We start from the raw sequence: 15128 nt of genomic DNA, 5'->3' as shown, positions 1-15128 counted from the left end.
CTGCCTAATTCTTGCTTAGATTTCCTAAGCTCCCATTTAAGTCGTTTCTGTAATTTCAAATCTTGACAGATCTTTAAACCTTCTTTGTTGAAGAAACTGACTAACTCACCATAAGTGAGTTCATCATAAGGGATGCGGTTATCATAAAGGGCTTTAATGGAATTCCTAACCTTTTCACCTAGAAGAGTAGGCAATCCTGCTAAGAACTTCTCTTTCCAGATTATATGATTTGCATCATCTCTGAGAAAGAGTCTGGTGAAGAAGGTGGTTTTGTAATCTTGGAATTCACTAAGTTTCCTACATCTCAAATTATGTAGTAACTCAGCATTTTTGTCTCTAAGGCGGGAAGGATCACCTATGAAATGGAGGGATATGGTTAGAATCAGGGTAGCTACAGCATCCTGAATTGGATTAGTAAACTCATCAAGAATGGGGGCTCTATTCTCGTCAATTTGGATGGCATTAAGGATATCTAATTGTTGCTGCTTAGTGAGAAGATGATCCCACCAACCTTTAAGTTGACCAGTAAAACCAGCAATGAGAATTTCTGCAATGGCTTTGTTAGAAGTTCCTGATTGGGTTTTATAGGCATTGGCTGCCATGGTCATCTGTTGCAACAATCCTAGGATGTTATACTTGGACATTCCATCTATATTCCACTCATAGACAGAGGATGCATTATATAGAGACTGATTTAATGCACTAGGCCTGTTGTCTATGGTCAAATCAGGTGGAGACTTGACAGTGGGAAGGGCTAATTCTCAATGGATTTTATTGGTTTTAGGGGTAGGTTCTTCTTTAAAGGCTTCTAGATCAGAAGAGGCTATAGACATTTGTTCATGTTCCAATACTCCAATCTTGCTAGATTGGGGAGTATCAGGGGCTATTTGAACTTTGCTAGATGAGGAAGAAGCAGCTTCTATCCTATCTAGTTGTTCTCTAATGGCTTTAGCAAAATCTGATTTTGACTCCTGAACAAGCTTTTGACTAGTTTTTGAAACCTGAAAAGATTTGAAAATAGATTCTTTAAGCTTTTTTTCAGAATCTGATTTTGATGAAACAGGAGAAACGGAGGAAATGACAATAGTAGTCTTTTGGAATTGGTTTTCTATTCGGGCCAATTGCTTTCCAATTGTATTTAAGTTAGTATTACAGAAATTATTCTGTTGAATAATACTACTTAAATTCGCATCAGAATCATTTGGCTTTGGAATTTTGTAAGGTGAGGCTCTAATCTGGACAGGAGGTTCACCGTGATCGACGGTTAAACTCCGAAGAGGTGGATGCTCAGATTCTATGGTTCTATCACTATCAGAAAGTTTCCACTCAAGAATTTTCTTTCTAATAGTAATAGGGTTTGACTCTTTAAAAGGATATAAAATATTGTTCTCAGAAGAATATATCTCGAACCAATCAAAAAACAATATATGAACTTGATGTAGGTTTACAAATTCATAATAAACTTGTTGGATTTCTTTTCTTTGATTTAGAAAGTGTTTAAAAAACCAAGTTATATATATATATATATCTCGTTTACAGGCATGGGTGAAATCAAAACATCTTTTCTATGATTCTCTTTCTTGCAATAATTAGGTATAAAGTATAAACAATTAAACAAATATCAACAATTGAGATTTGGGTAATAATTTTTTGGTGATTGTTGATTTATTAATTACTATATAATTCTAATTGATGGTTGGCATCTCTATATTAGAATGAGTAGATAATAAATTGTCTAATAAATAAATAAATTTGTTTATTGAACTTCCTCATTTGATTAAATTAACTCAAATCTCACTGTTTATCTATTAAATTTTTTTTCTTATTATTCTAATATTTTACAATATGTTTTTAAAAAATTTGATAGGTGTGGGTATTTTTATTAACCATAGACTTGTATGAGCTTTTAATATTGATTTTTTTTATCTTGAGACTTTAAATATATTTAAAATTAGTAGAATGTATAGCTTATAACACTTTTAATGATTTCTTGATTCTTACACAATTACATGTTGTTATAGGTTATAATGTCAAGTAACAAATCCAAACCGAGGAAAACTCTATTTTCATACTAAAGTAAATGACGGCCAATCATCAAATGGGACAAGTTCTATGTGCAACATTGATGCCTCAAGTTCTCCACCTAAGTCTCAAAGAGTCGAATTTGAGAAAGTTGATACTCCATCTACTATTGACACGCCTTATTTAGAATGTGATCCCGGATTGCGTTTTTCAATAAGTGCTTTTCCCTTTGACAAGTGTGGAGATGTACGGATAGCATATATAAATATGGGACCATTTCAACCCAAACTACAAAAGTATCCATCGACTAAATATGGTACGCAAAACCGTCGATTTCGATTTTCTTGATTCTCGAAATTTCCTTGGCTTGAGTATTCTATATCAAAAGACAAAGCATTTTGCTTTCCATGCTATATTTTTCATGATAAGCCATCTAAGAATGAAGCATTTATTATTGATGGGGTTCAAAATTGGAAGTATGTTGGTTGTGAAAAAAACATGTCCTTTTGCTCACATGAAGGAGGTCATGGTTCTTCTCACAATGATGTCATGTTAAAATGGAGCAATTTAAAGGATCCATCCAAACATATTGATAAGAGAATGAATGCACAATCTTCGCAACAAATTTTGGAGAATAGACTGCAACTTAAAACCTCAATAGTAGCTACCAAATGGTTAGCAAAACAAGCATGAGCTTTTAGAGGTCATGATGAGTCCGTTAATTCTCTTAATCGTGGAAATTTTATTGAATTAATTAAGTCGTTAGCAACAATGAATGAGGAGATTAATAAAGTTGTGTTAGAAAATACTCCTAAAAATGCCCAATACATAGAACCTAAGATTCAAAAGGAGTTATTGAATATTATTGCTAATAAAGTACGGCACAAGATTCGAGAGGAAGTGGGTGATGCTAAATTTTGTATCATAGTTGATGAGGCACTAGATGAATCTCACAAAGAACAAATGGCTATTATTTTAAGATATGTTGATTGTGATGGTTTTATTTGAGAACATTTCTTTGAAGTTGTGAATGTTGATGAAACAAAGGCCTTGACTTTAAAGGATGAGATATGCAATGTGCTTGCTCAGTACAATCTTTTAGTTGAAAATTTAAGAGGTCAAGGGTATGATGGTGCTAGTAATATGACGGGTGAATGGAATGGATTACAATATTTATTTCTAAATGATTGTCCGCATTCTTATTATACACATTGTTTTGCTCATCGACTACAACTTATATTAGTTGCAGTATCTAAAGAAGTGCATGAGGTATGACTATTTTTTACTTAAAATATGCTAGAGAAAAAGAAATTATAGATTTGATAGCTTTAAAAGAGCTTGAGATTGGTACAGGGGCTAATCAAGTTAGAACTTTACAAAGGGCTAGAGATACACGTTGGAGCTCACATTTTACTTCAGTTAGTAGGTTTATTGAGATGTTTGGTGCAACTCTTGAAGTTTTAGGAAAGATGATTAATGATGGATCTAGTCGAGATATGCGTGGGTTAAAGGTGGATATAGGGAGATGAAATCCTTTGAGTTTGTGTTTATTTTGCTTTTATTGAATAAAGTTCTCAGAATTTCTGATAATCTTTGTCGAACATTGCAGACAAAATCATTGGACATCTTGAATGCTTTGAACTATGTCTCAAGTACAAAAAGACTTTTGCAAGAGTTTCGAGATAGTAGATGAGATGATTTTATTAGAAATGTAGTATCTTTCTGTGAAAAATATGACATTACTATACTTGATATGAGTGATTGTTATATGGAAGGTATAGAACGTTCTTGTCAGCAAAAAGATTATGTTACAGTTGAACATCATTATCACTTTGATGTATTTAATGCTGTAATAGATTTTCAATTGATGGAGTTAAATAGTAGATTCTCTGAGCAAACTGTGGAACTCCTCACTTTGAGCTCGGCATTGGATCTAGTTGATGGGTTCAAATAATTTTATATAGACAATATTTGTTCTCTTGCTGAGAAATTTTATCCTCATGATTTCACTCCAAATGAGATGCTTGCTCTGAGAAGAGAATTAGAACATTATCAAATTGATGTGCTTTCTCATCCACGGTTTCAACATATGGCTTCCTTTTTTGAGCTATGTCGATGATTTGTTGATTAATAGATTAATTCGTCTAGTCTTGACTCTTCCTATTTCCACGGCCACAACAGAACGTGCATTTTCAGCCGTGAAACTTATCAAGACATCACTTCGTAGTAAGATGGAAAATGAGTTTTTTTTTTCAAATTGTATGGTTATCTATGTTGAAAGAGAAATTACTAATATTGTTGATTGATTCTGTAATGGATGATTTTTATAATTTGAAACCCCGAAAAGTACAACTTCGGTAGAAAATTTGTATTGGGATTGTATTTTTTTATACTACTTTTTTAAAATTATTTTTATTTACAATATGCATTTTACGCGTAAGGCTCTTAATGTCTCTTGTTATTAGGTGTATTTTTTCATCTATATATATGAAATTTCATGTTCACTTGGTATAAATTTTTTATTTTTTTAATTTAGCCCAGGGTACTGCAGAGTTCTGGGTCCGCCCTTGCTCATCCTCCTGCTGAAACGACGGGATATTGGAAGGTTCTATCATCACATGCATTATTGAAATAAGTGGCCTTGATACTATTAGAAGGTTCTGTACAAACATTATCCGCCTCCGCGTTGTTAATGTCATCAACAGGATCATCATTGTTGCGGAAATCATTGTTGTGATACGGAGAATATCGTTGCTCCAACGACGTCGTTAGTGGCAATACCTCTTCTCCAACATCCACTAACATAATGTCGTTGTCATCAATGTTGTCATTATTGTTGTGAAGTGGAGAGCAATATTATTGCAATGGCGTCATCCTTGGTAACACCTCTTCAATATCAGGGGCAGACATATTTGCTCTAAAGGAAGTTTTTATTTCAACGGGTGGCTCAAGATCTTCGCTCGAAACTCGAGGAGATGTGATAACGAATATAGGAATGCATCCATAGTTGGTCACATCGGATGCCATATGCAATACAACCCTTACCATTTCATCATTAAATATGTCCATAGGCAGTGCACATGTACGATAGAATGTGTTACTAGACCTTAAAGTTGTCTTTTATTGTGATACTGTAATCATTACGATTTGTTTGTAAGACTTCATATACTCTTGCCAAAAACTAATCGAATAAACAATTTTTTCCAACCAAAAAAATTGTATTTTTACCATTCACATGCTTCATATGCCCATCTCCTGACATCTCTCACCAACCATCATAACACAATTGAAGCACAACTGAATCCATTAAGCCTGAAATTATTTAAAAAAATTAATTACGCACTATGAAACTAATAAAGAGAATAAAATTATATATATAAACATTAAAAAAAATAATTGTATGTTGGTACGACAGGTTTCTTGTTGCACTATCACACTAAGAGTGAGTTACAATGAATCTGCCCCTTAATACGACAGGCTGCCTGTCGCACGATTTTGGTGCGACACGCACGATTGTCGCACGAAGAGGCAGAATCTGCATCTTCATGCGACATAGTGCAATAGGGGCCTGCCACACTAAGAGGCAGATTCAGTGAATCTCACTTTTGGTGCGACGGGCAACCTGTCACATAAATTTAGTGCGACAGGTGCCTGTCGCACCAAGATGCAATCGCACTGAAACTCTCACAAGTTGAGAAAATACCTCGGTGATGCGGATTGGTGTTGGATTGTTGTTGGATCTGGATGGATTATGCTGTATGTGATCGGAGTTCACTTTTACCGTTTGTCATCAGCGTTTTCCATTGCCATTTGCCGTCGCCGGTGATGATTCCAAGGCTGTATTTGGTTTGATAAAGGGGGAGAAGAAAAGTTGCTTTTGATTTGTAAACAAGGGTAATTTGGGGAGAATACCTTGTATTTGGCTAATGTTGATAGGAAAAAGTTTGAAGGGGTAATTGTGAAAATTGTAAAAGTTTTTGAATTATTTTTGTAAATTTCCCAAGTAAAGGCAAACAACGTTTTAAATTACAACATGAAATAGAATGTCAATTAAACGGGATGGTTTTTAACAAGTCTAATCTTAATTAAAGGGTGTTTAAATTAAATAATCTTTTATTTAGTAGTATTTGCTTACTAAAATGCAATAATTATTGGTTTAATTTAAAAGTCTTAGTGGGTAAAATTTTGACTGGGCTTGAGCCATTTATGTTGGGAGGTTGGAAGACCATAATCTTTGTACCCAGGTCAAAATTGAGATTTGGCTTAATAAAAACAAGGGTCACGCATTCTTGTTTCATCACATATTATTTTCACCAAATATGATTGTTGAATCCCATAAACTTTTTAAAGCAGAACTTTGTAAAACCGATATAAAATCTTCAATAAGAATTAAGGGACGGCTAATGTTAACCAATGCAAGGTGTTTGATAAATACTGCAATTTTTTTTATGATTTATCTCAATCAGAATGCTGCCCCAGATCATTCTTCACATTTGGCAAGCGATTTGTAAAGATGTAATATATTATCCGCAACAGGAATAGTCTAGACTCGAGAGCATTAATGGATAGGCACAAGCCAGAATGACGAGAAATGAATATCTGTATCACCAAGGAGAATCCACATTCACCATTGGATCAATTCATTCCAAGACATCAGATTAAGTGAGTGCTAAAAAATGTATCGGATTCTGCTTGAAGAGCAATAAAACTCTTTGTATATTGATCGATTTGTTAAAAATTAATGAAAACGAGTGATGCATTCTTAGTCTTTCAAGTTAGCTGCATTGTTTTCACTTATTTTGATGCCAATTAATTCAGTTGATAGAATTTCTTGAGTGGAAAACAACAGGTTTGGTTCGAAGCCACTTACATGGGTGGGAAGGAAATTGAGTCGCCATTAAACTATAAATTAAAACGCAAAATTTTCAGTCATGAGGCTATAGTTTTTCCAGTAAAGCTTTTAATTTGGAAATTTATCAATTTGGCCATAACATGTACAGATGTGGACAGAACTAGCAAGACAGAGAAGACTTTTAACAGTAATCATCTCTATTTCTTAATCAAAGTCATCAGTAGGGAAAAAAGAAGGGCAAGATCTTATCACTTATTAAAAAATTCGTCGTTACATAAGGTGACATATGTGAACTTATAACCATCGCTGAAAGATAAAATGTTGTGGTACCGAACACCAAAAATCGATTCTTATTTTTTCTTAATGGCCTTAGAGAGGTTGTGAGGGTGTGATTCTGATTTGGTGATTGCAGCTATCCACAGGAAGCTGTTTAGAAGCATCTGCTAAGGCTGCAACTGCTGCCGCTGCTGTCATGGTTTGATACTGGGAAGGCAACGGGGCAGCTTGATGTTGAGTGTAGTAAACTTGTTCATGAGATACAGGATTAGTATACTCATAGCCACAGTTAGCAATAGCAGCAGAAGCAACAGCAATGGACTGTGATGGATGCTGCATTTGAGAATATCCAACAAATTGTTGCTGAATTTGATTAGCAGGAATTTGAGAGTAACCAAGATATTGTTGCTGCATTTCGGGTTTAGGTTGAGTAGCTGTCTTTGTGGGGTAAATTGGCGGAGTCCCCTCTTTGTACACTGCAGTAAGTGGGCGGCTTGAGGCTGCCACATTATTGGCTTCAGCTATGTTTGGTTGCACGGACGCGTATGGCGCCTGAGTTTGGGCAGGGGACATTACATAGACCGGGTATTGTTGATCAATTGGGTGATGGTGAAGGATTTGCTGCTGCGGAGAAGCATACACTGGATAGTAAGATGAAATTGGCACTGGAGTTGTGGCCTGGTGGGGAATGTAATGCATGCTTGCATGAACAAAGTGTTGTTGTTGAGGCTGCTGCTGCTGCTGTTGCTGATCCATTTGAGCCGACGAAAGATACCCGGAATCTTGAGTTTGAGGGCTCGGAATTCGAATATTGCTTCCCGTGGTTGGGCTATTGGGACCTCTGTTCTCTCCAGATGCAACACCACCTTGATCTTGTTGGTAACTAGGCTTTGAAAGAGAACTCGCAGCAGATGCAATGCTGCTATCACTGTAAAATTTCATATTTCAAAAAATCACTTCTCTTAAAAATTACAACTCTGATTCGAACTATCAAGATCCAAGAGAAAGAATTATACAAAATGAAGATGTATTACCTGGCAACAGAATCAGGAGAAGGCACATTGTAAGCTGCACAAGCTCTGTATTGCACTGGCTGTAAAGGCAAAGGAGGTTTCCTTAGCCGACCTGCAGGAACGCCGTGATCCGATCTGTCATCATTTGAGAGAACCCTGCTTGTGTTTTCAGTTGGCAGAGCATCAGGAATTGGAGGCATAGCAGTGGCAACACCCGTTGGCATCAGAGGAGGAGCCCCGGAAAAAACAACTACTCCCTCTTCCTGCTGCTGTTGCTTCTGCAAACCGCTATGAGCAAAACTCATCTGCGCAAATTGCTCCTCTATGGCCCCATTCCTCTGATCCTCAACACGAACACGAATAGGTGGCAAGTTTGACATTGAAGGCGACGAGGAAGACGAGCCAAATGAGGAAGAAGTCTCGACCAGAGGTGAATCAGGCAAGGAACATTGCACCTGCTTGTTGTGGTCATGATCGGCCTCTGGTTGAGCGCCCTCCAAATCATTTTCACTATCAAGATTCAGTAAGCATTCCATTGTTGTATCCGAGTGGCCTCTAGGAAGCAACCCGGAACCATTTAGAGCATCTACAAACCATGTTTCAGATTTGGCATCATCAAGAAACGATCCCATTGAAGCTGCGGTTTGAGGCATGTTGAAGAAAAGAAACAAACGGATACGTGATGAAGTTTGCAATGCAGAAGCTGATGTTGCCATTAAACGATCATACTCTTCAATCATGTTTTCAAGATCTTCATCAGTGGTGATGGAAACAAGAGAGTCAAGGTCTTCATTAGGAAGTTGATATTTTAACGTGAAGGACCGGCCATTGACAAGAGAGCGGGAGAGACGGGAGCAGAGGGACGAAAGAGAGGAGTGGCGGTCAACGACAACGAGGCGAGTCTCGCCGGAGACATAGCAGAGGGATTTCTCGTGGGGGCGGGGAATGATGTGGCCACCGTAGCTACACATGAGGCGCAGCTTCGCACCAGGGACTTGCGGTAGTGGGTTGTTGTCATCATAAGTGTCAGCATTGCGGGAGCGGGGGGAGGACTCGACGGAGTCCGGGTAGGTGAGATGGGTACTGGTAGGGGCAGGGGCTTCCACGGTGGCGGTGGTGGTGGAGGTGACGGTGATGGTGGTGGGAGCAGTGGAGAGGGGAGGAAGAGGTGGTGGATCCATGAGGGTTGAGAAACTTTTGAGTTTTGCTTTTGACTTTTGAGTTTGTCCTTGTGTTGTGGCTTTTGGAGTTTATTGGAAGTCATGTCAATAGAATAGTTGATGCTTTTATACTTCTGTTTTCAGAGGAAAAACCACATTGTTGGTAACTTCTCCACTCTCTTCCTTTTTTCAAAGAGGAGTAAAGTGATAGATGATCTCATTACACATGCTCTGAGCTCTTCTGCCTCTACTTGCAGTTTATCTATTTTGCCTCTTTCGTACTATGCGTAAAGGTGTAATTTACGTATATAGATGTGTAAATTCAGCTAAGAGATTAATTTTTTAGGTTGATGACTCCAATTGAGAAAAATGCGTCAAAGCTAGAGTATATTCAAATTATACTATTATTTATTTCTTAGAATATGTATCTTGAGATGACGGTCATGTCAAATTATACGATTATTTACTTTTTTAGATTATATACCTTAAGATAATGGTCATATTAAAGGTTATCTTTTAAGAATATGAAATTACGTTATGAGAGAAAAAAATTATATGGAATGGACGCATCACCTCATCTTGCCGTCCACGTGCTTTTCTTTTCATGAGAAAAAATAAGGGCTAGGAAAATTTCTCCTTATACTTAGTATTTAGTATTCTTTTTTCCATAAAAAAAAAAAAAGGTGATTTGAGGTTATGGAAGTATTGGAAGTAGAATCCTTAAAAGGTGTTGGACATGCATCTGGACTTTATGGGAAAAGGACTAATCACATGAAGATTCATAAAATCTTGTGCAGAAAATTTTTTGTTTTTCATGAACGAGCGAACTTCACTACAACGCTAGACACATAAAAGCAATCTCGTTTGCAAATTTGCTCTTAATCAAAACGAAACCCAAGAGAGCAACGCTTGCGCTGCTAGTACATAACTGTTCAGGTCCTTTTTTTATTTCTTTAATCCCCATTCCTTACCTCAACCTCGGCGGATAAAGATTCTGTTCAATTCGTTTCAGTTTCGAATCAAATTGAATCATTGATTTTTTTTTAAACTAATAATTTGAATGGAACAGATTTGTAGTTTTCGATTCAGTTCGATTTTTTGAATTTTAAACGATAATTTCTTTTGTATTTTTTAATTCTTATTGTTTTCAATGTTTTCTTATATGAACCGATTGATTTGTTTTGAAACCGAACCGAATCAATCCGTTGGTTCAGTTTGGTTTTTTGAGATAACAGTTTTTTTAACTACCCTTACTCTACCTTTTTTATGCCTTCCATTTCCACCAATTTTGAACAATTTAACATTACAGGATTCACTAATATTATTCATATGAGTATTAATATAAAATAAAATTTACAACGTTCGAAATAAAATCTATATCATAACTGATGCGATGTATGCCGTAAAATGATAATATAAGTTATCACTTGATAAATGTACACATGATAGTGATTAGTGATTAAATGTTATACATTCTCTCTCTCTATATATATATATAATTATTTATTATCGATTTGGGGACATTCAAAATTTTATTTTAGGCTATCCTGATATTTCTTTTTTTTATATATAGAATAATATTACTAGATATAAATATTTGTAGTACATACTTTATATCTCGAAAAATGAACATCTAAAGTGTACTTTATAGAAAAGGGAAATCTAAAATCCTAACGTTTAAATTGTCCCAAGGTAGCTATCATCCAATATGAAGAGCTGACAAATCTCACTAGCAAACAAATAAATATTTGCAAATTATTTCAACATTAGAGTTTGATATTCAGAATAATCAAACTTGTTAGCAAGTCACGGAGTACTTAATATTTAATAAAATTAATTTTACAGAACGCGCAAATGTAATAGTTATTGTACAACAAATCTTAATTTTCCACCAATCCAGGGCTGATATGTGACGCCGATTTCAACAAAATGTTTACAAGACATCGACATACCATAAGACCTTTGATTTTAACGTCTGAGCCAATGGTAATTTAGAGATTTTTTTCACAAATAATATATCATGTTATTATTTATCAATTAGACGTTGAAACTTTATAAATTATAAAATTATTTATTTAACCAAATGTGGTGAAATTCGTTTCACTGTGGATGGAGTCGCTTAGGTATTAGTTGGAAAATGTAACATTAAGTAATGTTTTATCATCTAGTGTGGAACACTAGCAAAGTGACAAGAACCCTGTTGGAGTAAGGAACCATGACACATATCTTTAGAATTGATTCCATTTTAAGAGAGTTGAAAAAGGACTGTCTCATTGAAAGGTTCTACACATCTGTCCTTTCTCAATGCATTTCTTTAGATAAAAATTTCATTTTTTCTCTTTTTCTTTTCATATGATAAATATTTCTCAAAATATAGAGTGTGAATCAAACCCATGTTTAAATTGAAATTGAGATACTGATGCAAGTTCTTCTCGTCGGAAGAAGATACTCATGGTCACTGCTACCCCTAGTAAGGATGTATTGTATCATGAGAAGGTAACCATGCCAAGTATGGGCTCACGCTCTTCGCTGTCCTCGATAGAAAGGGGAAAATCCCCAAATTGCCATAGACAATGCGTCATTGGAGAGGATGAAATGGTTTAGTCTTGCCCTTGTCATTTTGGTCTTTCTAGCGCCTCTGGGTTTGTGCCCATGTCTTCTTGTTTCTTTCGATGTTAAAATGAAGGGATCAATTATTGAGATCTGCTCCCTGCATGTAATGTTATCTGGTAAGCACATGTTGTGTTATATTATTTACAGTTATTTGATTATAATAATATTTGCAGATCTTAAGTTAATGTTGTGCACAATTTACTTGAAAGAACGATTTTAATTTTTTTTAATTTGTATATTTCGTGACAACAGAAGGATCTAACTGTATTTTTTTTCGTATGCACATGATTGATGTACCACTAATTGTCATTTCAATGTAAAATAGAAATAAATGTACACGATCTAGTAGAAAGAATGAGTTTGATAATTGATAAATATCAAATGTACTTAAATTGAAGTTCAAGAAGTACATCGTCCTCATGTTTTTCAAATAATTTTATTTAGTTCGCACTTTAGTTTAAATTTTTAAAGTAGGAGCTGGCTTAAAAATTAAATTTAGATTTGATGAGCGATATATATATATATATATATTGCGATAGGTTCAACTTCAAGAGATACAATTTTATACATAAATTTAAATACAATTTTATGATTATTAGATTAAAGATAATCAATGATTAAGATTAAAAGTGACATGAATTTTTTAATTCAAAAAAATCAACAAACTAATGCAATAGGTCGCCATATAATGATAAATTACTATGCTCATCTTATTATATTATTTCCCTAGTTTTTTTACTGTAAAAACTGCATCATATCTCAATATTGTAATTCACAAGTGCCTTATCCTGGAAATTTTTTGTATACAGCAAAAATTTTATAATTAAGGACAAAACTCAGTTGTTACAAAATAATATTTTAATATTAAAAATGTTGAATTAAAAAAATCCAAAGCACCAAGTACAAAAGGGGGAAAAAACGTATCAAATCAATAAAAGTACACAAGAAAATGCTATTTATTAGAAAACGTTAAACTTTTCCTCTGGGCTCTATCCCTTCCCTCCGAGGAAGGAAACCCAGATAGGAATCATACAGGGATCTGTACTGGATCCGCATTTGTCACCTACAGGTTGGGTGTAAAATTTCAACCATGAAAAAAAGGGCTCTCTTAAGGAACAGAAAGAGATAGTTGGAGGCTTTAAATAGAGAGGAAGGGTATAAGTGATGAAGAAAAGATAGTCAGTGAGAAGACGATAAGTCCAATTATTACTACAATCAGAGCTTTAAAGAGGGAAACAATGGATGCAGAAGAGCTTATACGCAAGTGTGAAGCCATAACGCTACAATCAGAAGAAGATAATATGATCAGTTTTGGGAGGAACATGAAAGTGAGGGGGGAAAGGCTTGTAGCCCACTGTCTCGTGGGGAAAATCCTTCAAACACGTAGTGTGCCACGGGAGGGACTAAGGGCCGCAATGCAGCAAGCATGGAGGACTACTGGTCCAAAGAACAGTTTTAACTGTTGTAGTTCTGGTATAACAACGCCACGTACTTCACCATAACTGGTATCAGAGCCATACCCATCCTTGAAAATTTCATGTTTTCTAAATTCACGTTTTCTTGACCAAAATGGTATAATTTAAGGCTTTTTCTATTTTGATCTCTAGAACTTCAGGCGCAGAGAGAACTTCTCCTTCATGGCATCCACTTCCTCTTCACCTCCTGTTACTCTTTCTTCCACTCTTTCTTTACCGAAATCTTGCACTTCTCATACTACTAATAAAATTGAAAATCTTGTAGAATACTCCTACATCCCTGAATCCGCCCAAATCAGTGAATCTTCTTACCCTCTCCTCAGCCCTTATCAGTTGTATAAACGACCTAGCTCCTTTACCCGCAGTATCCGCACCCTTATCTCTACCAGACGCCCTCACCCTAAAGAATACATCCAGTCTTCCCGCCTGGATCAGTGTGCTCTTCAAGCCACCTCTGCTGAACAATATGTCACTCTGGAGATTCCCTCCGAGTTGCTCTCCAACTGGAAACGAGAAGGTTATACTCATCTCCATCTTGGCGGCATCAGATTAATCCTTACCCTTCATGGGAGAAAAGGATTACCGGTTACCGCTCGACTTGCTATGCTTGATACCCGGTTTAAACAGTACCAAGATGCTGTTATCGGTACTGTCCTCACAACCCTTCATGCAGGAAGTGTTTTACTCACTTTCTATCCCAATTTCAATCTTTCTCTCCAAGACCCCAATTTGCCCACAACCTTGAAAGTCCAAGTTCAGATTCAAGGTGCTGAACAAATTTCTTCTGCAAAAGTTGCCACTTTACATCACCAACTGGTCTACAGGCTTCAAAATCATGCCTTAGATCTACCCGCTCCAGAACACCACTCTGACACCCTCATGGTGTTAGCAGAATCTGACCAGATCCCGACAATCATCCAGATTCCCCGACAAATTCCCCGTCATGAGCTCATCAAGCTTATGCCTCTTGAATGGATCTCCAACTATGAACAGTTCCACAACAATACAGCTCCAATTCAGACCTCTGAAGGCATGTTTGAAAGACGACATGATGGAACAGTCAGAATGACTTTTAAACCACCCCCCAGTGCTCCACACGAGCCTCCTAGGCTCTCCTTTACCTATTCTTCAATGATCACAGCTGTTCAGACAGCGCAGGAAGATCTGCCCATTACAGGGTTTAATTCTCAAGGCTACCCTGTTTATCCAGCCAAACACAATGGCCATTTCCTATGGGATGCCCCTGGTTCCGGCATGTGTGACCCAAATTGTCCCTGCTGGGATGATTGGGAAGAAGACGATGATTACGCAACCACAAGGAAAAAGAAACCCAAAAAGAAAAAACCTCCTGTTCCATGTCACCACTGTGACCCTAAACCACCATCAGATCCTCCACCTCCACCGGCTCCATTACCCATCTACCGAAAAGAACTCACATGGATTGCCAAACATTGCAAATCTGAGATTCCATCACCACTCTCACACCCAACACCTATCGTCCAACCACTGGCTTGTATGATGTTTTCTTCTACTTCTTCAGATTACTCTTCTTCCTTTCCTCCTTTGGAACCCCATACAGATTCTCAACGAAATGTTGTGTCCAAACCCTTTATCCCTTCACCTATTACCTCCACTGGCCACCTAGAACCTCCCAAACCTTTTGAATCAGTCCTCAACTGGCAAACCCAAAATGCTAGAGCACAGAATGATACTTTGG

The 15128-nt window shown here is 36.5% G+C and overlaps 1 protein-coding gene across 1 annotated transcript; it reads right to left on the bottom strand.

The window, feature by feature from the left end:
* Positions 1-7076: 7076 nt before the first annotated feature.
* On the bottom strand, positions 7077-9524 carry LOC18053880. Its single transcript, XM_006451648.2, has 2 exons — positions 8185-9524; positions 7077-8078 (listed from the first exon to the last, which is right to left on the bottom strand). Exons 1-2 carry the CDS (start codon positions 9342-9344, stop codon positions 7244-7246), a joined length of 1995 nt encoding a protein of 664 aa, XP_006451711.1. The 5' UTR covers positions 9345-9524; the 3' UTR covers positions 7077-7243.
* Positions 9525-15128: the final 5604 nt, after the last annotated feature.

Source organism: Citrus clementina, unplaced genomic scaffold (assembly GCF_000493195.1).
Source record: "Citrus clementina cultivar Clemenules unplaced genomic scaffold, Citrus_clementina_v1.0 scaffold_1, whole genome shotgun sequence".
Taxonomy (NCBI): Eukaryota; Viridiplantae; Streptophyta; class Magnoliopsida; order Sapindales; family Rutaceae; genus Citrus; species Citrus x clementina.
This window is presented reverse-complemented; position numbering and strand designations above follow the sequence as displayed.

What these genes read in the sequence shown, in the direction of transcription:
- LOC18053880 (XM_006451648.2), bottom strand. Translation starts at nt 9,344, where the DNA reads ATGGATCCACCACCTCTTCCTCCCCTCTCCACTGCTCCCACCACCATC. An exon ending in TCTCCTGATTCTGTTGCCAG is followed by an intron (nt 8,079 to 8,184) that starts GTAATACATCTT and finishes GAAATTTTACAG; the next exon opens with TGATAGCAGCATTGCATCTG.